Source organism: Pipistrellus hanaki (genome assembly GCF_964339955.1).
Source record: "Pipistrellus hanaki genome assembly, chromosome: 2".
NCBI classification, from domain to species: Eukaryota; Metazoa; Chordata; class Mammalia; order Chiroptera; family Vespertilionidae; genus Pipistrellus; species Pipistrellus hanaki.
This window is the reverse complement of record NC_140504.1, coordinates 190,902,402-190,927,868: the sequence shown is the minus strand read 5'-3', so window position 1 is coordinate 190,927,868 and position 25,467 is coordinate 190,902,402. Positions and strand designations below refer to the sequence as shown.

General features: G+C 57.4%; 1 protein-coding gene across 1 annotated transcript in view; it reads left to right on the top strand.

Moving 5' to 3' along the window:
• Positions 1-25,467, top strand: part of IGSF21 (immunoglobin superfamily member 21) — a 200,521-nt gene that overhangs the window by 122,778 nt on the left and 52,276 nt on the right. The window contains exon 3 of the mRNA XM_084875253.1: positions 11,738-11,859. Within this exon, the coding sequence (XP_084731379.1) occupies positions 11,738-11,859 (122 nt within the window). The remainder of the gene's footprint in view (positions 1-11,737; positions 11,860-25,467) is intronic.

The window sequence follows — 25,467 nt, the reverse complement described above, 5'->3', positions numbered from 1 at the left end:
GCTCTTGTTGGGTGGCATTATCCTTTGTCTGCTGCATCTCTCTCTCTCTCTCTCTCTCTCTCTCTCTCTCTCTCTCTCTCTCTCTCTCTCTCTCTCTCTCTCTCTCTCCCCCAGTCTCTTGCTTCTTCCCCTCTGCTCCTTAGAAAAGTAGCAGCCCCACAGGTCCCTGCTCCGGGTGCCACCCATGCCATGCTCACACTTGTGTAAGAAATCCTAATGTCGAGGTCTCTTCCTTTGCCTTTATGCATGGGTCGTGTTTCTGGATGGGCCCTGCCTGACACAGCCAGCTCCCCGCACCCAGATGTGGCTTTAGTCAAACAGAGGCTCTCACGATCGGATAGACACGTCAAGGTCCTTCCCGTGTGTGCAGGTGCTGACACTGCACTCTTTCTCCGGAGAGGTTGCGCATCCAGCTCTAGTTACCCCTGCGTGCCGCCCTCCCTCCAAATGCAGCGCTTAAAACAACAGCCACTTTATTACTGCGCACGATTATGCGGCCAGGAATTCAAGCAGGGCTCAGCTGGCTGATTCTCGTGCTTCAAACGGTGTCAGCTGGGGTCAGTGGGCCTGATTCGGTCGGCAGCTGGTCTGATCTGCAGGGGTCAAGGCAGCTCCATGCGTGTGCAGGCAGGGCTGCAAGGCTGGGCCCACCAGGAGCCACTCTTTCTCCCCGTGGCCGCTCCAGCACCATGGTCAGCAACAGGCAGTGGACGCCCCCACCTCCTAAGAACCTGGACTGGAAACGGGTACAGATTCACCACTAACGCGTATTCCATTGGTCAGAGCGGTCACAGAATGTCCCTGGTTTCAAAGGGGAGGGTGGAGCATGGACCCCCACCCCCACCAATCTCTGAGCGGAGGTTTGTCAGAGAATGTGGTTCCACCTTTGGCCCATCACACACTCCTTCCTCCAGTGAGCAGCCCCCTCTTCATTTCCTTAGAGTTGTGCTCACAAAACTGCTGTCTGAGACCAAGTTCACAGGTTGGGCTCCCTCCATACACACTGGGGTTGTGTTTTATCATTAAATGACTTTGGGCCTGCACAGCCTCTCCACCTCAACCGTGGTCCCACCACTTCCCCCTGTCTGCCAGGGGCTGACATCCAGCTCCTGCCTGGCTCCTGGGGCCCCTGAGTTCACGGTCCTGGATTAGGGGGCACAGGGACAAGTTCAGTCTGATGGTCTCGTGCACTGGACACAGAAACCCCCATTCGAGATTTGTGCATCCTATTGTAGGGAAATTTCACCTTAAAAAGAGACTTGTGCGTAAGCATTGACATCCAATCAGTGATGTGCATGTTGAAGCATCTAGGATAAGGTGACCAGACATCCCGCTTTTGGCGGGACAGTCCGATTTTTAACAATTTGACTGTCCTGCCAAAAGCGGGACGTCTGGTCACCTTAATCTAGGAGTGCCGTGTTGTGCCAATGTCTGTGGCTCAGTTTGGAATTCATCCAGAAAATACAGGTGAGCGGGTGGGCGGGCAGAGGGGTGGATAGAGGGAGGGGCATGAGATAAAACGGACGTGGTCACATGTCCATTATAGATGCCAAGTAGTAAGGCTACAGGTGTTTGCTCTTAAAATTCCTTACACCTCTCCGTACGTCTGAAAATGCTGACAATCAAGTGTTGGGGAATAAAACGTGATGCCGCAGGGCCATGCCAGGGCCGTGGGGTGACCTGGGTGAGGTCACACAGCCTGCCGCAAACACCGAGGCTCATTTCCGGGAACGTGAAAGTGGGTTGGTGTCCGCCCAGCTGGATCTGGACCATGGGCAGTCAGTGAACCCCTTCGCCTCTTTGGGATGCTGGCCCCATCTGCAAAACGCAGAGAGCACCGGCCCGATTCAACAGGAAGCCAGGGGCACGGAGCAACCCGGGCTCCATGGGGATCTGGCCGAAAGCAACTTGGTCCTTTCCAAGCAAGCCAGACCCCCTCCTCCCTGGGATGTCAGCTTCAGCATGGGCTCGGGGCCAGGCCTGCTCTGGCCACCGAGTCAGCCGTGGCCCCACCTGCTCCATCCATCACACTATTTTAATTGTCTGCAGGACAGGGTTCCCAGTCTGGTGCACTTCTTCGATCTTCCTTCATGTGATTTATCATCTGTCTCCTCCCACTAGAACGTAGACCCCAGGAGAAGAGGGATTTTGCCTTCTTTGCAGCTTTATCCCCTGCACCTGTTATAACAGTCTCTGGCCCGTGGAGGGACATGGTGACGCTTTGTTGAAGGAACAAATAGACGAACAGGGTTGGGTAAGCTCCAGGGCAACCCCTCAAATGCAGAACTCTGACCCCCGGAATGTGTCTGTGGCTAGCACCACCTGCACGGGAGAGTAGGGAGTGAATTTAGGGATCAGCCAGCCTCATCTCATTTAACAGACGTGGAAACTGAGGCCCAGAGGGAAAATGCAAATTTCCCAGCATCCACTGCCAGTTAGTGGCTGGGGGGAGATGGGGCCCGGGCCTCCTGGCTCCCGCACAGGGCTGTGTTCCTCCAGCTCAGGGCTGCTGCGTTCTCGGTAAAGTGCTCATCCCCAGGGGCGGCCGCAGATGGACAGACTCAGGCTCCACCGGGCTGGGCTGCCCGCGAGGCTGTGAGCTAATTTCAGGGGCCAGGATGTGCCAGCCTAGCAGTGTCCGCAGGTGGGCGGGCTGGCACTGGCCGCCGATGGGCCATGTCCATGGGTCTGCTGGCAGCCCATCCTGCTGACACAGGCCCAATTGTCTGCACAGCCTGCGGAGTGCGGACGACTCGGCAGATTGGCACAGCGAGGTCCCTCCCCGCGGACTGGCAGCCCCTCCTGGCTGCATCGGTCAGCCAGACTGGCACAAGCTGGGCATCTGTTCCCATGATGAGCCCTTGCTGGACACAACCTGTCCACACAGGTGTGATCACTGGCAGGCAGTCTAGGAGGTGCAGTGGGACCGAGCGCTGAGTATGGCCATGCAGGGTGCCATGGGAGGTGGCACGGGCAGTGGATTGGGGCCAGGGCCTTGCACACGGAAACTCAGACCCCAGGGCTCAGCCAGGCTCCATCCCCCACACACACCTGCTCAGCAGGCTCGCAGGATCCAAAGTCCCTGTGAAGCTCTGATGGAGGGGCTGGGGAAATGGACCCTTCCCTCATTCCCAAGTCCAGACCCGCTTGTCCTTAGACCATTATCTACACAGCAACCAGGGAGCTCTTCCTGACCCGAGTAGGAGCTGCCACTCCTCTGCTCTTGAAGCCTTCGGTGGCTGCCCTCTCTCCCACAGAATGACAGCAATAATAATATCACAATGTAACAGCCACTGTGCTAAGCATCTTACAGGTAATACAAATCGCACACAATTATAGAGCGTTTCCTGGCTCTTTTCTGAGCACTTTAGATGGAGAACTACACCCATCCTTCTGCCGCTTATGAGGTGGTCCTCTTATAGATGGGTAAACTAAGGCAGGCGCTGTGAAGTGACTTGCCCAAGGTCTTGAATTAGATCTAACGCCCTCAGAGTTTGACACCATCAAGTGTGAAGCATGACCCTTCACACCGGGCCCTGCTCCCATGGCCAGGCTCCGAGTCCCCGCATCCCGCACAGCGTCCCACGGGACCCATCCTGAATCCCTGATCACGTTACCCTTGTGATCTGCCTTGCTGCTCTGTAGGCCTGGAGGGTCCTCCTGCCTCCCCTTGTCTGCTCTGCTGACCCTTCTCCGTCCTCTAGGGCACAGCGCAGTAGACCCTGGCAGGACTCGCTGCCCCCTGCCTACCCTGTGCCACCTCCTTGGCACACTGGCCTCTGTGGCAGGGTGAGCACGTGCTGCTGATGTTTCTGTGATCTCCCTGCCCCGCCCTTCCTGTGAGGGCCAGGATCATGTCTGACGCTACCCTTTGTCCATGGGCCTGGCCCCAGGAGGGAATGAATGAATGAATGAATGAGAAGCTGAGGTCACTTGGATAAGAGGAATGAAGACTGAGGACAGGTGTTAAGGACTGGCCTTCGGGGAGAGAGAAGATGGGTGACAAAGCCGCTCCTTCCTCCTCCATCAGCCCCATCACATCCAGAACGTGACAGGGCAGCTTTAGCCACATGGAAAGAGCCCTCCTGTTGGGGTGGGGCCCATCTCTGGTGCTGGGACCATTGTCAGGAGGCGGGGAAGAGGCAGCAGGGGGCTGGACACCACCAGCCTGACCTGAAACCGTGTCCCCGGTGCCTCGGCTGCACAGCACCCGTGCTGAGCCTGGGTCTCCAGGGTCTGGATTCCAAGCACCGAGAGGGTGTGGTGCAAAGAGGGGGTTCCTTGGAGCTGAGGACTCGGCTCCTGGCCCTGCTGCCTCCTTCCTGTGTGGCCCTAGGCCTGTCCCTTCCCTTTGTGGTTCTCAGTTTGGCTGTCTGTAAAGGGAGAGGCCTAGATGGGCAGTGAAGGGTCTCCTGCTCTGAGAGACAAGGGCACCAGGGGACAGCTGCACAGAGGCTCTGGCTGGGGAAGATCTGGGAGTTCAGGACCGCATCTCCCACTGTGGTCCCCACCCCTGCACTCAGCCGACTCCGTGGGGCTTGTTAAAATGCAGGATTGGGCCTCCAGCCAGGACTCACCGGAATGGAACCTCTGGGTGGGCTTCCAGAGGAATCAACATTGTCACACCTACTCCTGCCTGCCCAGGTGTGCACGGAAGGGGGCATGTCTGGCATCCACCCAGGCCCGGCCTGTCTCCCTGCTGCCCACCTGTAGCCCCCGCAGCCCAGGGCAGTCCCAGAGCATCCACGCCAGAACCTGGCAGTGTGCGGGGGAAGGAGGCTGGGAGCTGACTGTGGCTTTGCATTTGACCAATGGGTGCCTGCCTGGGACAGCCGATGCCAAGGGGGCAGGGTGACATGATGTTGTCTCCCAACCTGGCATTTCTCAGAAAATCACCCCCACACACAGGCGCCCCAGCTGACATCCCCTCCCCCTCACCTGGAGCAGGGGACAGGAGTATAGACAGAGCCTACACTGTGAGTGCAAGCATCATACATACACATACGTGCACACACACCAGGAATCCACACACTGGCACACAACCCTCCACATGCACACACATAGTATCTTACATCCTCCCAACCCTCATCTAGACATTGAGAACAGCACCAAGCATTCTCATCATTCCTTTGCTTCACACACACACACACACACACACACACCCTCATGTGCAGCCCGGAAGCGCACAGGCTTGTATATTCCTCCCTGCTAACACACATACGTATTCACACCCTTAATGCCGGCCGCTCCTGGGACCTGTGCTCACACCGGTTGCGCAAACACCTCCTCACACGTGCACAAGCACTTGCACACATGCGTGGAACCCACAAAGCCAGCAGCCGCTCTCCCGCCTTCCATTCTCTCCAGCCCCCGGGGCCCCGGCCCTCCCCGCACCCCATCCCTGAGCTGCTGTCTACCATCACGCGGTAACCAGATGAGACAAGGCAATTTATGACACCAGCTGTCTCTGTCAAAACCGGATCTCACACACACGGGGGAAGCCAATTACCCGAGCCCAGCCCTGCCAGAAGGCGGGACTCACAAGGGAGACACAGCAGAGGTGGCATCCGGCCACCGGGAGAGGTGGGGGGCTCCGGGCTTAAGGATTCCCCCCTCTCTCTGTCCTTGGAAAGGTGGCTTCTCCCAGCCCCAGGCCCCAGGGGAGTCTGCCTTACCCTCTCTGGCTGCTCCTCTGACCCAGCTCCCAGACCCAGGGTGGAGAACAGGTGGTCAGGGGGTCTGGGGGAAGAGTGGTCCAGGGTCACCATGGCAACGAGGAAGACAGGAACCCTGGGCCTGCCCCTCCCCCTACCCAGCAGGCCATGGAGAAGCCGCATCACTGTCTCCCACTTCCTATTTACCCTCACTCCTCTCCACCCTCATTCCCCTTCATGCACTGCACCCCTGCCCATGCTTTCCTTGGCATAGAATCCCCGCTCCCTTCCTTACCCCCCACCCAACACTGACTAGTAATCCAACTCCACTGCCTGAGCCACTTCCAATCCAGACCTCAGAATCAGACCCCGGTTCAAATGTCTGCTCCTCCACGTACCCACTCAGCAGCCAGTATGCGCATCTGTAAAAAAGATGCCCATTTCTGTAAATATGTGGGCCGAGGGCCCCCTGCATGGCAGAACTCTGCCCTGGGAATCAGAGGTTCAGCATGGGCGTCGGGTTCCAGCGGAGGGGTTGGGACTGTAGAATTCAAGGGAGCTGATGGTGCTTCCTGTTTCATTCATGGGCCTGCGGCTATGCTCCCGGGAGAAGCTCTGCTTCTGAAAGGAGCTTGACCAGCAAACAGAAGCTCCAAGGCACGACTGGCTGGAGCCAGGCCCTGGGGTTGACCTGAGTAAGCCCTCCACGAGAGAGAGTTAAGCAGGCGCCATCTGCACCCCGGGCCGTGGCGGGAGCAACCTCCCCATGGCGGCTGAGTGGCTGGACCAGGACAGGCCTGTGTTGGCCCGTGTCTTCATCCTCCATCTCACTTGTGCACCCACAAGCTTCCATTCAGGACATACTACGTGCAAGTCCGAGTTCTAGGCTCACAGGGTTGGGTGAGGAGGGGAAGGGACTTCTGCTGGCGTGGCAGAAGGTTCTAGAGAAGCTTTCCATCAGGAACACAACACTAGGAACAGAGCAGTGAATTCACATTTTCCAAGATGTGTTCACGTATATTTGTCCCTTATAGTATTCCGAACAACCGGGGCATGGGTTCCCTCGTGTAAGAGATGGGGAAACTGAGGCACCGAGACAATCAATGACTTGCCTGAGAACCCAGGGCCAGGACGTGGCGGCACCCTCAGCAGAACGGAGTCTCCTACTGCTTGCTGCAGTGTCCAGCCCACATTGGTCACTTATGTTATCTCATTAGCTGCCCCTTTTCCCCCAACGACAACCCTATAGGACCTGCCCGCGCTGGGCCTTGAACCTGGGTCTGCCTGCCCGGGGAGTCCAGGCCACCACCCACTCTCCCACGTCTCATCCATTCATTAACCCCCCTTGGCAGACCCTCCCTCTCCCTGCCCAACCCCGGAGACCTCAGCTGCTCCATCTCCAGGACGGCCCTTCCTGCCGGCGGGAGAGGCGCTGGGCTAATGTAGGCAGGCAATTTAAACAGCGCCGGCAAAATACACCAGCACTTTCCACTCTGCCACTATTCCGCTCTCCAGCCGCAGCGGAATTGGCCCCTAAGTGGGATATCAAGTTTATTACAGCTATTTCCAATCTGTAATTGGTTTTGTGGAACACAACGGAAAGGAGGTTGGGGGGTGGGAGAGGTGATCTCACACCCCCCCCTTTTTTTCTTTCTTTCTTTTTTTTTTTTCCTCTTCGGATGATGGCACCCAGGGATGTTGTTGGTGAGGAGGCTGGCGTTGGAGACATTTGTTTTTCAAATGAAATACCCCCGGCTGGCCGGCGGGCTCTCGCGGGAGAGAGAGAGCCAAGTCTGTCCACATGCTTTGGTGGCAACACTTGAAAATCAACCTCTCCTGGCTGAAGGCAGATTTGCTGGGGGAGGCGGGGCAGCGGGGGCTCTGGGATGGGACCCCATGGCGGCCCCTGGGGGCAGCTGGTGGAGCCCTCATGGGCCAGCCCAGAGCGTGAGTAGCTGTGCTTTCTAGGACCAGCTGTTCTAGAATGAAAACGTTGTGGGAATGCAAGTGGAAAGGGCCCTCTGAGGTCACTCTGCCCCAAACATCCCTCCTTGGGCATTTAGGGAAACTGAGGCCCAGAGAGGCGGGCAGTGCAGAGAGAGCCCGTGGGACTTAGAAGCCAGGTCTCCGCCTTCTCACTCTCTTCCCCACAGGGGAGTGGATCCTTCCACACTACAGGACTCAGATGCTCATGGGGGGCGGGGAGGAGAAAAGCCACCCGTGTTTGAGCACCTACTACGCGCATGCTGCCTTCATCGGAGTCTGCGCACCCTCACCGACCTTCCTACTTTGGACCGAAATAACATAGCTGTCCCTCCTTATTCACGAGGGCCATGTTCCGAGACGCCCCCCCCCCCAGTGGAGGCCTGAAACGGTGACGGGTACTGAACCCTACCCTATGCATGCTGTTTTTCTGTAGGCGCGCGCGCACACACACACACACACACACACACACACACACACGATAAAGCCTAATTTATAAATTAGGCACAGTAAGAGACTAACGAGAAAAACAAATAATAAAATGGGACAATTAGACCAATATGCTGTAATAAGTTATGTGAATGTTCTTTCTCTCTCTCAAAATACCTCATTCTACTCGATGCCTAAAGCGGGCGTGTGGGACAAAGGGGTGATTCAGGGCCCAGCTGGGACGGAGTGAGCAGGGCGGGGACAGATTCCGTCGTGCAGCACAGAACACCCGTGCCATCGGAAACGTAGGGCTTGCTTATTTCTGGAATCTTCCATTTATAATGTTCAGGCCATGGTTGACCGTGAGTAACTGAAACCATGGGAAACAGAACCGCAGCAAAGGGGGGTCTACCGCACCCATTCATTCCTATCGGCCGTTCCCCTGGTAGTTACGTGAGTGTGTGTTTGCCAGCAATGCCAGGCCCATAGCAAACACGCCACGCCTGCTCATCTCCACTGCCCAAGACCCGTTTCACACACGCAGGTATTTACCCCTCAGGCCGATAAGGAAGCCCAGACACGGCCCCGGAGAAAAAGATGTAAATAAAACCACAGGAAAAAATAGGTGAGTCCTTGAAACTCCCCTGCCCCTCGGCCCGAAGCAGGGATTTATGGCTCAGATAATCCCCCGGTGCTTTATCTGGGGTGCGGCGTGGGCAGGTGTGTGTGCGTGCGGCGTGCCAGTGTATTTTCCTAGTAATAAAACCCTCAGTCTGGAGGATAAATTCGAGCAGACAGTTTTACCGACAGGTTTTTTTTTTTTTTTCCTCCTTTGTATAATAATAATAATTTTAAAAGAGGAGTGAAATTTGAGATTGAGACGATAAGAGCTGCCAGATTTTAGGAGCAGATAGAAGGGAGGCGAGGCTGTGAGTCAACCTCCACTATCATGGAGGAGAAAATCCTCAGACCTCCCCTTCTGACCATCTGAGGGCCCCCAACCCCCTGCACACCCCCTTACAGAGCCGCGCTGGAGCAGAGGAGGGGTGGGAGGCGGTGGGTGCACCACAGCCTCTCTCAGCCCAGTGGGTGGGGTGTGGACTCGGCTCTAGGAGCCAGAGCTTTGCCGAGCCCAGTGTGGGACCTCGGCTGAATCACTTTGCCTCTCTGGGCCTCAGTTTCTTCGTCTGAAAAATGGGAACATGACTGTCCAATCCACTCACCTTTCCAGAGGCATTGTGGGGCCGCAGGAAGCGGTGGGCCTAGAGCAGGTTTCTTGCCCTTGGCACTGCTGATGTTGTGGGCCAGGTCGTTCTTTGGGGGGTTGCTCTGTACCCCCATGATGGTTATAGCGTCCTGGCCTCTACCGTAGATGCCAGTTACTCCCCTCCCCAGTTGTGACAACCAACACCGGATCCAGACCCTGCCAAAGGCCCCCAGCGAAGACCCGGGTTTAAGGGTTCCTTGCTCCTCTTCTTCCCTTTTCTCCTTGTCCCCTACTTGGGAAGCTGGCCCAGGTGCAGAAGAGGCAGGGAGAGGGTGAGAGGCCGTGGTGCCAGCTTCCCCTACATGGGCGGAGAGGCCTCCTTATTCTTTCTGTTTGTTGGTTGGTTAATCCTCCCCCCAGGATATTTTCCCCCTAGATTTTCAGAGAGAGGGTGGAGGGAAGGGGAAGAGACACAGAGAGAAACATTGATGGGAGAGAGACACATCAATTGGTTGTCTCCTGCATATGACCCGACCCAGGCTGGGAATCGAGCCTGCAACCCTTGACCAGGACTCTTCAGTCCGCAGGCCGATGCTCTATCCACTAAGCCAAACCAGCTATGGCTGGGGCCTCCTTATTCCTGAAAAGCTTGCATTCTGGGGAGCAGGACCCAAAGAAAGGTGGCCGTGTCTGGAGCACAGCTGGTGCTCAGTAAGTGCCGGCTGGAGGGCAGTGCGTCTGTCCAAAGCAGCACCTCCTGGGCCAGACCACTGTGGCTCAAGTCACCTTGGGCCCAGATGTGCCCAGAGGGGCCCGGCCGCACCCAGGCCCGCCCTCCCAGGAGGGTGACGGGTCCAAGCTCAGTGCCCAGCAAAAGGGGGTTGGGGGCAGAGGCTTCCAGTGTCCCCCACCCGAGCCCCTTGGAGAACCCGGCCCCGGCCACCGCCCTCCCAGCCCCTCTCCCCCTGCCTCCGCATGCAGAGCCGCACGCAGCTAATTCCACTTCTCCGGGCCCAGGCATGAGGCCACCGCCGCAGGCTGTTAGCCCGGAGCCCAGCTGAGTGGCGAGAGGCTGCAAGCTTTCAGTCTATAATAGAGTTGCTGAGACAAGCGGAAAACTGCAGCCGAGTAAACAGATAAATAATTGAAACAGTGACAACACACACCTTGCTGCTTTGTGGAGTAACACTTTCATTAGTGGCAGGCTGGGCGGCCCGGGGAGGCGGCGGCCGAGACGTGGAGGGCGGCAGCTGGGAGCCGGGGACTCCGGGATCTCGCTGTGACTCAGCGGTGAGCAGCTGGGCACCCGGGCAGCTTCGTCCTCCGGCTCCGGCTTCACTATCGCCTCCTGGTCCCCTGGCTTCTCCGGGCTCCGTGCTCCCAGGGGAAATGGGCGGCCAGGGGAGAGGGTTGGCCACACTGTCCCCTTCCCTCCATCCCCCATGCCAGTGGATTGGGTTCTCAGCCTTCTCCCCAGCCCCCTGGCTCCAACCTGCCCCTGGAATCAGTCCTCACCCTACAGGACGGCCAGAGGGCGAATCTGAAATCCTGCGGCCCCGTTGCTCCCACCCCCAACCCCTCCCCAGGAAGCTGGGCTCCTTTGCCTCCATGATCGGGCACACGGTTCTCTCCCCAAGCCTCTTCACTCCAGGACTTGGCCCCCCGAACGGCCTGCTATCACTGTTACTTCCTGCCCCAGGACCTTTGCTCCTGCTGTCCCCTCTGCCCGGAAGCACTCCCACCATTTGCCAGGCTGTGTCCTGCTCTCCCTTCAGAAGATAACTTAAATCTCTTGCTCCAAGAAGCCCTCTCTGACGACCCTATCCCCAGGACGGGGGCTGCCCCTCCTCTGGGCTCCCCTGCCATTCTGGGCCCACCCCGGGCAGGATTCATCAGAAAGTATTGCAATGTAGCTGGTCTGTGTCCCCCATGAGATCTTTGCTCCAGTGGCTGCCCCTGCCACCCAGTTCCCCCTTCTCCTTCTGGCCAGCCTATCTCCCCCACTCCCCAAACACACACACCATTCTGTCTCTTCTCAGGTGGGCATGGCGTTGGGATCAAACCATGACACTGTGGCTGACGCTGCAGAATGCATTCACAGCTCAGTGTGCAGGTCTGTGGGCAGGGCTGACCAGGGGCCGCGGAAGTGGAGCCCCTGGCGCAGTGGAAAGGAAAGAGGGCGAGAGAAGGGCCAGCTCTGCTCCTTCTCGGCTGCAGGACCTCAGGAAGCCACTGCCCTGCAGAGCCTCAGTCTGCACATCCATAAAATGGGGGTGTCCTGGGAGCTTCCAGCGGCAGCTGCGACCGGAACCCAGAGGCTTCTCCAGGAGCAACACGGCGGTGGGCTTCCTGGCTTCTGCATCTCCCCAGGGCCGGAGTCCCCACCCCCACCCCGCTGCCTGGAGGAAAGGGTGGCCTCACTGGCTGCACGCTCACCTGTGGCTGCCTCTGTGCTCCGTTGCAGGTGATGGATGGCGGCACCATCAAGCAGAAGATCTTTACCTTCGACGCCATGTTCTCCACCAACTACTCGCACATGGAAAACTACCGCAAGAGGGAGGACCTGGTGTATCAGTCCACCGTGAGGTGAGGGGTAGGGCTCGGGGACAGGGAGGGCCACCTCTCCCCCTTTTACATCCATCGCACAAGGTTCTTGGGGGGCCTCGGGATCATCCTCCATGGGCTTAGAAGGCAGAGTCAGACTCTGCTCAGGAGTGGGACCCATTTCTGGAGGGGAGAAGCAAGAAGGGGTCAAGTCTGAGCTCTGCCACGCGGAGCAGACCCCTGACAGCCAGCCCCTCCCAAGTCCTGCAAGGCGGACTGTCTAAGCCCTGGTTCCAAGCGAGGACGCTGAGGTCCAGAGAGGGTGAGTGATGTGCCTAACGTCACACAGCCGGGAGTGCCAGAGTTACCGTGGGAACTGGCTCTGAAGCCCATGGGCCCCAAAGGTGGCAAGGAGAACAGACCCTACACAGCAGGCCCAGGTCAGAAGCAGAGGAAGGATGGGATGGAAAGACTTAATTCTTCTCCCCCTTTTCCAGAAGACTTTAGGGAGCCAGTTCCATGCCAGGCCCTGCCACGTGCTCTCACCCACTCCCTAAAAGGCCCCAGCCCCCTTCTATTCCTCTGACCCCCACAGCACTGGGCCCTCTTCCCAGAGTGCCTGTCCCTGGGGTCACCTGGCAACTCCTCACCCGCCTTCAGAACTCAGCCCAGGCTCCTCTGCGGACGCCTTTGCTAGACTCCCCTGCACCCCAGCAGAGCTGATCTCCCCAAAGCCTAGGGCTGCCACCCCTCAGTCCCTGCCCCCCCCTCAAGAAGGGACCTCACAACATGAACGAACAGTAGGTGCTGAATGTGCACAACTTCACACAGACGCACACACACACACACATGCAAAAGCATGCTCTTTCACACACTAGTGCATGCTCTTTCACACACACACACACACACACACACACACATCCATGCTCTTTCACACACAGGTACATGCTCTTTCCCATACATACACAGGTACATGCTCTTTCACACACACACACACACACACACACACACACACACACGCATGCTCTTTCACACAGCCACCTGCTTTGCCTGGTGCAGGAAGCCCAATCTCAGTCTGACTGGGCTACACTGGGCACGCAGGGAGATGCTGCAGCACACACAGTGGGTGCACTGTGCTTCCTGTGCTTCCTGGGGGCCTCTTACGTTCCCACTCAGTGCCTGATGCCTGACCCTCACTCTCCACCCCGGGCCGCTTCTCCTTCCTGTGACCAGGAGGTGCCCCTTCACCCCTTAGCCTTGTACTCTCAGCTCCCCGCACAGGCCTGATGCACAGTAGGTGCACAACGAAATTTGCAAATCCACTGGATGGTCCTGGGTTTGCTCCTTGGCCCCTTGGGCCTCAGTTTCCCCATGTGTAAAATGAGGAAATGGGATGAGAGGATTGTAAAGGGTACCTCCAGTCAGCATGAGGACTCCCTGGCCATGTTTGTAAGACCGCGAGGTGGGTGTGCACCTGGAGGGCCTTGCTGGGTCCCCTCCTCTCTGGCTTCCTGCGGGGAGGCAGACCCCGCCCCTTGCTGGGGAATCTGGTGAGAATGTGGGTGCACAGGGGCTCTGAGGGGCCTGGGGCATGTGGCCACACAGGTGCCCTCCCTCGCATATTTATGATTTCTCCTGCACCCGCTTCCGAAGAGGATTTGGGTCGCCTTGAAATATTAAAGTGCACCCAAGACCAGCCCGTGGCAATCAAGATAAAAACGAAGGCAGACCTCATTTTGGAGGAGAAAATAACTATTCTGGGACCCACAGATGAGTTTACATCAAGTGAACGTTTAAAAATCATCCCCAAGCTTCCCAGAGCCCGCCCTGCCACCCCGCCCCTATGGGGGCCATGGTCTCTGAGACCCCCAGCCCCACCCCAGGACCCCAGCCTAGCCATCATGCCTAGTGCCCCACCCCAGCCGCAGGGATGTCTCCAGGGTGACCAGAACGCCTGAGCAGCAGAGCCCCGCCCTCCTGTGCTCACTCCTGGCCTGGGCTCCAGTGGTGGTCTCTCAGGTCTCAGTCAGATGGGGGTGGGGGGAGGGGAGAACAGTGAGGCCTGGGCATAAAGGAGAAAGGAGCAACCTCTGGGGTCTAATCCGATTCCACCAGCCCCAGGGGCGTCCTCACTGGAAGAGGCAGCTTCTTGAGGCTGCAGGGCCCCATTAGGGCCGGCGGTGGGGCGCGGGGACTCCACATTTACATATAAATGAAGATATTTACAAATTAATGCATATCAACTAGAGAGAGTCCCAGCTCCACAGCTGTCTCAGCCACTTCCTCTTCGGCGGGGGAGAGGGGGAGAGAAGGCTGGGAAGAGGAGCAGGAATTGGCAGAGAGCCCTTGTTTCCTGGGCAGCGGAGAGGAGAGGCTGCCGGGGGACTCCCCGAGCTTCCCTCCGCTGGTGGGGTTCCGGGGGATGGGTGTCCCGGGGCGCCAGGGCTTCTGTCCCTGGGGGGAGCGTGCAGGTGTGGCACACCTTGGACAGACAGGTCACTGTCAAAGGCCTTTCTAATTCTGAGCCTCAGAACCCAGCACCCCCTGTTTGAAATCTATTCCTTTGAAGCATTTGTAATTGGGCGCCTCTAGGAGCCCGGCGTGAGGAGAGGTGCCAGGATCCAGAGGTGCGAGAAAGACGGGGAGGCGGCAGTGATCTAGGAAAGCCAGACATAAATAATACATCCAAGTTCCACTAAGGATGACCTGCAGGATGCACCTATATGGGCACCTTTCCTTTCTGCTCGCTCCCATCCCCTCCCAGCTGCCCGGGACATCCTCACAAATAGGCAGCTCACTCGGGATCCCTCAGAATCCTAGTCTCGAGGTCTGCTGCTCGGGGGGCTCCGAAGTGGGGAGGTACAATGTGGGTGACAGTCCAACCAGCTGGCCGCCTGCACACCAGCTGGCTCTGGTCCACACCCACCCTCTCACGCCCTGTCTCCACCTCCTTTCACCTGTTACACCTAGCCGGCTCAGGTACTAGCAGACTGGTGGACCTCACCATGGGGATGATTATGTGGGCAAATTCTCTGGTTCCTGTAGAATGCAGCTGTCCCCTGATGGCAGTCAAGGCCTCCCTAGAGATCAGGGTGAATCCCCATGAACCTTCAACAGCCCTGTACCCTCCTCCCCCAACTCAATCCCCCCACAGACTCTGTGCTTTCCCTTTCCCAATGCCCTTTGTAGGCCCTCGTTCCATTCTCTCTGCCCAGTGTGTCATGAGCAGCACTGGGCAGTCCCACTGACTCTCATTGGGCAGTAGGAAAATCTAGACTCTAGGAGTTAAGTGTTCTCCTGCCCCTTGCACTCCTTGCCCCACCTTTATTTTACCAAGGATCTACTCATCCTTTTAGATTCAGCTTAAATGGCACCTCCTCCAGGAAGCCAGTCCTGATTGCCCACACTGGGTCAGATGCCTCAGAGTATTTCCCCTTCATACACTTACTGCCCAGACACCAGGTATTCAGATTCTGCCTCCCAACTAGACCAGAAATCCCATGAGGACAAGGATTGGGTCTGGTGTCTTCACCACAATCTCCCCAGTCCTCCTCCCCGCTGCCTCCCAGCCCCCCACCGCCACACACACACACACACACACACATACACACACACACACACACACACACACACACACGCATGTTGTGAATGATTTGTAGGCTGGATGAGTTAGTGGTGGAAGCTGTGGTGCTGGATGAATTGGGAAGGACAAAGTCAGGCCTCTGAGCCTTCCCCCAACATTTGCGTCATTCATTCATTCACTCATTCATTCATTCATCACAGGGCATTGAGCCATGGCTGTATGTCAGAGGTGGTGCTGGAAATAAAATAGTGAACAAGACGTAATCAGACCTGCTCTCGTGAGGTTTACGATGTAGCAGGTGAGTGAGTAGGGGCAGACTACAGAAATATGTTTCAAATAATAAGAAAAATATTTACAGTTGGTGACGAGCGTGTGGAAGGACATGAGGCCGTGTCATGGAGCACGGAGAATAATGGGGAGGAGGGCTACCAGGCTTCTCCTAGGGGAGACATCTAAACAACAAAACTCCGTGGGCTAAAGAGAAGCCATCCAGACAGGGCTGGGGTGGAAGGGCGTTCCGGGGGGAGGCACAGGGAGTGCAAAGGTCCTGGGGGAGAAGGAGCTGGCCGGATCTAGGCGCCGCATGGCCAGAGCTCAGGGAGTCATGACCTTTATTCTCCGCCCCCTGGAATCCACTGTGATGTGTGTTTAGTAGAGTTCACCCTGGTTACTGAGTGGAGGGTAGGTTGGAGGTGCGAGGGTAGGACAAAGCTCTCCTCCTAGGAGCCTGGGGGGGAGGGGGGGAAAGGCAGGCATCTTCATAGGCCTTGGGACTCAGTTTCCAACTCTGAGTGGAGCTGGGAAGGGGAACTGGGAGCCCACCGGGGCTGGCAGGGCCAGGAGGCAAACCAAAGAGGAGGCCAGAGAACCAGCTCACCCCGGGGTCTGACTTCCATGCCTGTCCCTCAGAGCGGGCTGCGCTGGGGAGCAGCTGTGTGGGGCGGGGCCTAGGGAGTTCCTGGAGAATGTGGGAGCACAGTGACACCTCCTCATTCTCACTGATCAGGGGAGGGAGACGTGGGAAAAATCAAGTAAATGAAAAAGGAGCCTTGAGGATCGAAGATATGGAAAGAAACGCCGCTTCCTTTATTGCTTTGAGATGCAGCCATTCACGTATTCACTCACCGGCGCCTATTGAACATTCTCGGCATCGGAGGCCCAGGGCTGGGGCTCAGAGCCGGAGGCACAGCACCCCTCGGGGTGGCAACGCAGCCCCCGCCTCCATCAACACAGCCTACCCCCTCTCCCACCCCTTCTCCCACCCACCCGCCAGCTCCTTCAAAGGTGGCGGGCCCTGTATCTTTTCCGTCTTAGAAACCCCGGGACCCACTCGACATTTCAAGAGGAACGATAAATATTTGTGGAATGAGAGGAGAGAAAGGGGAGATAAAACAGGGAGATAAATAGCTAACAATTCCAGTAATAAAGTGATAGCTGTCATAGGCAAGATTCAGATGCAAGCCGTGATGAGTCAGAGATGGAGAGGCCGGGGAAATCACGGGGAAGGTGGCATTTGAAGTGGCCCTGGACGCAGAAGTAGGTCTGAGACAAAGAGCTGGAGCTGGGAGTATAGCAGGGGAGGGGGGAGACGGGGATCTGTGTGCGTGAAGGGCTGGGGGCGGGGAGGCTGGCGTCCTGCGGGCAGACAGAGGTCCCTCAGCAGATGCCCTCTGGAATCCGTTCAAAGGGAAAAAAACACAGTTGGCTTTTTAAACAGACACATTTACTGTCTGGTCCAAAGAGCTGAGAGGTTTGTTTCCCTTTGAAAAGTTAAATGTCCCTTCCGAGCCCCATCCATTAGTGAGCCCGGAGAAGGCTTTCTTCGCGATGGGCACAAAGACATATGCGGGCTGACCCTCGTTGGTTTCAAAGCCTGAGTCCCACAGCTCGCAGCTCCCTCTTCCTATTGTCCGGAACCATGCATCTCTTCCCTCCAAGATACACAGAATGCGTGCTACTCGCACATGAAATCGCCATTCATTTCCCCAGGCGTGGGGACGCTCGGCGCACACATATGGGAATACCTACTGTGTGCCTGGCTCGCGCTAGGCCCTGGGAACACAGGACACACCCAAGTCCCATGCACACGGAAATGGCTGTGGAGATTGGGCCACATTCCTAATCCACTGGAAGCCCAGTCCTCCCTCCCCCACCCAGGAATGCGCTGGAGCCAGAGTGAGATTGTGAGGGTAACCGTGAGCCCCTTTCAGCACGTTATTCATAATAGATCGTGCCTCTCAGTTGCCTCAGATTTGAGTGCCCCAGGTCTTCCACCCCATGTGGGAGTCTGTTGCCATCTCAACACTAGATGTGAGGCTTTAAGAGCGAGGGCTGCAGTTCCCGTCCCCGCCACCAGGGGAATTGTCAGTGCCCGTTCTCCCCTCCACAAGGACAGGCTGCAAGGGAGTTAGTTATACCTGAACAGCCAACCCTGCTCCTGCGGAGTTTGCATCTCTACAGCGCAGGCCAGTCCCCGGCCACCTGCATCAGGATCACCTTGGAAGCTGCTTGAAAAGACCAATTCCGGGTGGGATTGGATTCAAGTGGTCTGGAGCAGGGCCTGGAAATAGTCCTTTAAAACGTCTTCCAGGTGAAGACGTTGGCAGCGAGATCTGGAAAGCTCCGCTCACACAACACCTTCCATCTGCTCCAATGTGCAGATCTGGGCCAAGGAACGCAGCAGGAAGCTGCGAGGCACAGATAATTCTGGTTGCTGCTGGCAGCCCGTGATGGACCATTGTCCTGAGCCCCTCCTGCCCCCAGGGCCAGACCCATTTGGGTTGAAGGTAACAGAATAGTTGGACCAGCCAGTGACTCCCAGTCTAGAGTGACCTCCCAGGTACTGACCAGTCTCCCCAGCCTGGGCCAAACCATGCCCAGCGGCCACCAGTTAATCAGAAAACGACACAGCTGAGTGCCAGGCCCTGTGCTGAGCTTCTCAGGAAGTGAGGCCATGGCTGGAGGCAGGGGCCAGGGAGCAAGGTGCCCTTTCTGCAGCTTCCTGGCCAAGGCAGTGCCCCCAAAGTGTGCCCTTCTCCCTGAGTGTACCCTCCTCCCTGAGTGTGTCCTCCTCCCTGAGTGTGCCCTCCTCCCTGAGTGTGCCCTCCTCCCTGACTATGCCCTTCTGAGTGTGTCCTCCCTGAGTGTGCCCTCCTCCCTGAGTGTGTCCTTCTCCCTGAGTGTGCCCTCCTCCCTGAGTGTGTCCTTCTCCCTGAGTGTGTCCTTCTCCCTGAGTGTGTCCTCCCTGAGTGTGTCCTTCTCCCTGAGTGTGTCCTTCTCCCTGAGTGTGCCCTCCTCCCTGAGTGTGCCCTTCTCCCTGAGTGTGTGCCCTCCCTGAGTGTGCCCTTCTTCCTGACGTGCCCTTCTCCCTGAGTGTGCCCTCCTCCCTGAGTGTGCCTTCTCCCTGAACCAAAGCCCAACCCTGGGCCTCCCACCACAAGTACCTGCTAAGGAATGCAGTCACGGGCCCGCTCTGTGTCAGGCCTGCAGGTGGCGCTCTGCAGAGGTCACCAGATCTGCTCCCAGCCTTCCTCCCTGGGCCTTGTCTCCCAGGCCCAGACCCTCCCTCCTTCATCTCTAGGTCCTAGTGCCTGGCACAGGGCCTGGAAGGGAAGTCCAGGGCCTCAGTGCAGGTTTGTTGAATCGATAGGCTGACAGGTTATCCAAATGGGGAATTACCATTTCAAACAGTCAGCAGAACGCTCTCCCATCCATCATCTGCTTTAACCCTCACAGCATCCAGGGGAGGCGGGTCTCACACTCATCAAATCCTACATGTTGTACAGCTGATGCCACGGAAGGACAGAGCTGCAGTCGCTTGCCAGGGCCTGGCGGGTTGCACACGGGAAAGCCTGAGTTCGTCCACACTGGCTGTTAGAGCCGCACTGGGTCCCTGGATCAGTGGGGCATTCATTCAGCAGTCACTGAGCGCCCACCCCGTGCCAGGACCCGTGCCAGGCACTGAACACTCGGTGCCCTAGTGAGGGCATGTGACCGTGTGTTTCCACCCCTGTATGCACATATGTACACACGGGCACATGCACACACACACACACACACACACACACACACTGGACACCTGGCCTGAGATGCTTGGTGCCTCCAGATAGGAAGCTGCCAGAGTCCGCCATCACCTTAAAAACTGCCACCGCCTGGCAGCCCCAGGCCCCTGGGTGCTCTGGCCGGGCGACCAAGCGATGCCCAATCCTGGCTCTCGAAGTGGGGCTCTCAGAGCCTCCCCTCCGCCCCCCAGCTGGCAGCACCCATTCCTCTGAAGTGCTGAGAAGTCCTGTTACCCAACCAGCCTCTGCTGCTCTGCCCAGGTTCCCATGGAGCGGGGCACCCTCTGGCTCCCTGACTCTCCACACACCCCCCTCATCCATGTCTCCGCTTCCCACTTTCCTCCTCCAATGGCTGCTCAGCACAGCTCCCCAAGTGCCCCCTACACCCCCCCCTGTGGGTCAGTCCAGCTCCGGGGGCACCCTCTTCTCACACTGAGTACTTTCTCCCCCTGGGGCCTTCCCAGCGAGTGGGCGGAGCCCGTGCTGACTGAATGGGGCGTCTCAGGGGTAACCCCTTTTCTCCTCTGGGTGGCAGTTTGCCTTTTACCAGGGACCTTCTGGAGACAGTGTCTTCGTCCAGAATCACTGGTTGCCTTTACCCACTGGCAAGAATGCTGTCCCCACTGAGGCCTTGAGCGCCCAGTGGGCAGGGCCCAGTGTCACCCACACAGCTGGCCCTCGGCACTTTCTGAGGGATGGGCACTGCCTCCCTGCCTCCCACATCCCTCTTCCCCACCAGTCAGAGTCCATTCTTCTCCTTTGTTCCTTGTCTTTCTGTGTTTTCTGCTGCTTCTGTGGTGGTCTTTCCTTAGGTGATGCTCTTCTGTCCTTTATTTCTCCCGCTCTGGGCCTCATGCTGCCTACGTTGCCTATCTCTTCCCCCACACAGCCTGGCATCTCGTGGCTCGGAGCCCCTCTGTGGCCCAGGACCTCCCAGCAGCTCAGACTCTGGATATCAAGGCCCCAGTAGCATCAAGGGGGTCCCTATTCCACATGGGGGGGGGGGGAACAGTAGCGGTGCTTCTCTGTGGCTGGGTCTTGGGTTAGTAATGGAACCTTTGAAGCAGGGGACTAGCTGTTGAGTCACCAAGCAGTCTCCTCCAGCCACCTGCCTGGTCCGTCTCTGTTTGCCCCAGGCTTCCCTCCTCTTTCTCTCCTGGGGAGGGAAGTGCTTGCACAGCTGTCTGCTGCCCTCTGGTGATGCATTGGGCTATTGCAACTACCCGGGTGGTCCCCTGCCTGTGGCCGCTCCCCACCCATTACCAAGAACGATGGGTCTTGTCCCTCAAAAGTAGGGACCTCCTTTCTTCATCTCCAGGGCCTCCGGGCCCAGCCAGGGTCTCAGCGGAGATTTGTTAAATTAATGAGCTGACAGCGTATCCAAATGTGGAATTATTATTTCAAACGTTCAGCAAAACTCTTTCCCATCCATCATTTGCTTAAACCCTAATGACAATTTTATGAAGTGCAGATCGCAGGCCTTATTAGCGGGCCTCCACTCAGCCTGGAGAGAAGCGACTGGTCCAGGAGCACGAGGTTCCCCATCGGGCAGGACTCTCTCCCCCTGGGCCTTCCCAGCGAGTGGGCGGAGCTCGTGCTGACCGAATGGGGCATCAGAGGGTAACCCCTTTTCTCCTCTGGGTGGCAGTTTGCCTTTTACCAGGGACCTTCTGGAGTCAGTGTTTTCACCCAGAATCATCCCCAGGAATTGCAAGCCCCGTGCCTGGCTGTAATGTGGGGGGACAGGGGAGGCAGGTGGTTCTGATGCATGCTTCATGTACCGAGACGTGTTCCGGCCACCTCAGGCAAGGGCTTGCCCTGATCACTCACTTGCTGTTGAAAGCGTGTTTCTCTGTTAGCTGTAGACATCAAGCAACTGGGGTGCCTGGGGCAAGGGCAGGAGAGGCTGGGAGGGGTTAATGGGGGGTTGGAAGGGGGAGATGTAGTAATTTCAACAACAGAGATTCTTAAAAGGCACAGGAGTAAACAAGGGAGGTAGGGTCCCTGCCCCACGGAGGTGGCCCACTTGGGGGCTGTGGCAGCCCAGGGGGAGTCAGGGAGGGGATCTTTGCAGCCTGGACGGCGAGATGATGCAGCCACCAAAGACCAGGGAGAGCGTTCCAGAAGAGGAGAGAGCAGAGCCTGAGAGGAGGGGAATGGATGTGTGAACCGGGAGCAGGGGAGCCCGGAGCAGAGGGGCTGGGAGTGGAGGAGGCCTGCGGGGGGTGCAAGGGAGCGAGATGCCGTAGGCACAGGCAGGGTCTCATGCAATGAACTTGGCCAGCATAAGACTCACCTTGTCAAAACGGATTCGGATGCAATAGGTCTGCGATGGAGCCTCATCACATCCCAGGTGGGGCCAGTGCTGGTGACCGGGCCTCATGGAAACACGGAGGGAGCATCACACACTCCCCGCCCGCCCCCCAAGCCCAGCCCGGGAATGAGAACCCTCCAGGGGACCCCACTCTGCAGGCCAGGCTGAGAGCCCCTGAAGTAGAGCATTCTGGGTCGTCAGGGAATGTCTGAATCGTGTTCTAGGAGTGGGAGGAGCCATCACAGGTGGATTCGTTTGTTTGCATGTTGTTAATAAGACCCACCTGAGCTACTGGGGAGGCTGGGAAGTGGAGGAAAGGAGAGGCGAGGTGGTGATGGGCGGCGGGTGGGGTTGGGAGACTTTGAAAACAGCTGGCCTGGCCAGACGCAGGAATGGACTGGAAGTGGCAGAGTGTGGGGGGCAGGGGTGGGAGGACTCAGAAAGAGACAAATTGACAGTGACCTCTAGGGCGAGGGTCATGGCATGTAGGTGGAGGGGTGTTCCTTTCTGAAAAGGGGAGACCCATGAGGACCAGCTAGGGCTGGGGTGTAGAATTCTCAAGTCTGTTTGGACTAAGTTAAGGCACGTCTCTTAGATACCAGAGCAGAGATTTGAGTAGGTTGACGGAAGCACAGGGTGAGGGAGAGGGTGTGGTCACAGATACACACATGGGAGCCAGGTTAGGTCACTGTCCCCTCCCAGACAGGAAGCTCATCCAGCAGCCTGCAGGCCTCCCCGAGGCCACGCCCATCAATCCACAGACGAGAACCCCAAAGCCCAGAGACTGGAGGTGACTTCCCCAAGGTCACACAGCACGTCGCTATGGAAACACGCCGCTATGGAACTAAAACTCAACCTCAGACTCCCAGGTGGGGTGGCTTCCACTCCGCTGAGCCCAGAGCAGATCCCCCCATCCCACCCCCGGCCCCAAGCACAGTTCCAGGGCCAGAGTTGCTGAGATGGCAAATAATTTATATCTCCGCAGCCAGAAAACACCAGCCCTTGGAAATGATCTGCACACGCGCACGCGCACGCACATTATCCCTCTCCTTCTAAGTGAAAAATCAGTAGCCGGCTGTCAGCTTTATTACTAATTACGCAACTACTTTATTGCTGGCATTAAGAAAAAAACTGAAGGCTAAAAATGTCCGGGAAAGACTTAATTTAGTAAACAGTTCAGAACAAAGTATTTGCCGCGGTGGTATTTCTTCACATTAGAATTCGCTCCGGGTGATTCAAACCTCCTCTTTGACTATATTATGCAGCTTAATAAAGTTCCCAGGTTCTCGGAGAATCCTCTTCGCCCTGGAAGGTAATTGTGTTTCGGGAGGTGAGGGTGAGGTGGGGTTGAGGTAGAATGGGGGTTGGGGGAGGCGGGTCCTGGAAAACACAGTGGGGAGAGGGCAGGAGAGTGAGTGCCCTGCTGAGCTCACAGTGGATGATGGACAGACAGGTGGGAGGAGGGACAGAGGGATGGAGGGAGGGATGGATAAATGGAGGAGACTCTCCCAGCCGAATCACCGGATGGTCACACAGCTTAGTCAAGGAAAGGGAGTCGCCTAAACTTGCCATTGATAGAAAGGAGAGGAGGTCGGTGCCACTGGCTTTTTGTGCAAAAGGGCACCTGCCACCTCTGTGCGCACATCACACAGGCGGCTGAGACGGTGAAGCATCTGCGAGAAGTGAGGCCGAGAGGCAGCTAGGGAAGGTGGGCGACTTGCTGGAGGTCACACAGCTCAGTAGCCATGGAGAAGCTGGGCCCCGGGCTTCCTGGTGTCCCCTTTCCCCCCAGATCCCCACGCTGCGTCCTCTCTGGGCACATCCAGGTTCCTCTACGCCCAGCAGCCAGTGAGCATTCTTGGTGACATTACACTGTGCCACCTGCTGTCTGAGAGAATCCCCGCTTCCCATCAGGCCTGCCAGGCCTCTTCTGTCTCAGTCTCCGTCTGCCCTCTCCCTCACCGGCCTTGGGTCCCCTTGGCTCTGTTGCCGCCTTTGCTCCTGCTGTTCCTCTGCTAGGGGCCCTCTTCTTCCATCCCAGGTCCCCACTCAAGTGTGACCTCCACAGAGGCCTCCTGAGGCCTGGCCTGGAGGCGTCCCCATGCCCACCCCGGGCACGCGTCACGCTTTGTTCCACTGGCTTGTTAGCATCCAGTATGATGCTCTCGTTTGTGCATCTGAACGTTTCCCTGTTTCTTCTCAAAGGTCGCCCTGAGGACGAGGACTTGGTCCCGCTGGCCCTCTCCTGTTCCCCCAGCGTCCAGAGCCAGTAGCCAGTCAGTATTTCTCACGTGGATAAGTGAGCTCACCGTCAGAGGGCCGGGTTCTCACACCACTGCCAGGGACTGAGCCAAGAGCCCTGGGTCTCGGGACTAGAGTCTAGTCCCAAGACTGCCGCGAAGCTTCAGTGAGACTCGGACAGACACCCACTTCCCTGAGCCTCAGTTTCCCTTTTTCCCTGTGCACTAACGGGAGGGGCCCAGGTGATGGACAGCCGCCCCAGCTCCACCCCTCTCCACCCTTTCCTCGCCACACTATCAAGGGGGACAGGCCGGGCCCCGGCCCCCCGGGTGCCAGGCTGCTGCACAGTCAGCGCTGGGCCTGGAGGCAGATGCCCGGAGTCCGGGACAAGCGAGGACCCGTCCTGAGTGCCATCGCGTCTGTGTGAGGCGTCTCTGGGGAGCGGCTGGCTCTCGCTTCGGCAATTTCCTCGTGAGCTGGGCTGACACTCCTAATTATTGTTTGGAAAGGTTTGGGGAGGTCCAGTTAACGGATTACATATTTCCTTTCCCGACAGGGCACTTGTTCTGTCGTGTTTTTCATTTGTCCCCTGCGAGGTTAATGTTCCCGCGCGTGTCGAGTGCTTTGTGCGGACCATGGGACTAGAGCCCTTCAGAATTCTCCCCCCAGCTCACCAACCCCCCCAGGGGCTTCTGAGCACTTTAACTGAACTTCCCCCGACCTTTGAGGGTGATGAGAGAGCCAGGGCCTTGGGATCTGAGGCCTGATAACCCTGCCAACACCTACTGTGTGTTAACAAGCTCCTACTATGTGCCCTGCCCGCTGTAAGCACTTTACTCGGACAGTGGTCGGCAAACTGCAGCTCGCGAGCCACATGTGGCTCTTTGGCCCCTTGAGTGTGGCTCTTCCACAAAATACCATGTGCGGGCATGCACGTACAGTGCGATTGAAACTTCGTGGTCCATGTGCAGAAATCAGTTTTCGGCTCTCAAAAGAAATTTCAATCATTGTACCTGGCTCCATTGACTAATGAGTTTGCTGACCACTGGACTCGTAAATCCTCGAGATGCAGATGCTGTAACTGTCCTCATTGGTAGGGGGAAGGGACGCTCAGAGAGGGTAAGTGACTTGACCGAGGTCAGAGGTGGGACACAGGCTCACAGCCGCTGCTCTGTGAGTGTTCTGGGAATTTGGGGTGCTGGAGTGCGGGATGCAGGAGCCCCAGCACCTTGGCTCTGGTGCAGCAGGTGGGCAGTGAGGGCTTTTCTCTGCCAGATACTATTCCTGGGAATGGAGGGCAGGACGTGGAGCCCGGGCTACTTCCTTGGTGAGAAACGAAGGCTGATTTCAGCTCCCCAAGCTGCGGTGAGGGTTGTAGGCATGCTTATCTTCAAAACCCCTTATGTCTAGCTCACCGTGGTGTTAAGTGAAAGCAATAGCTGAAACCCCTG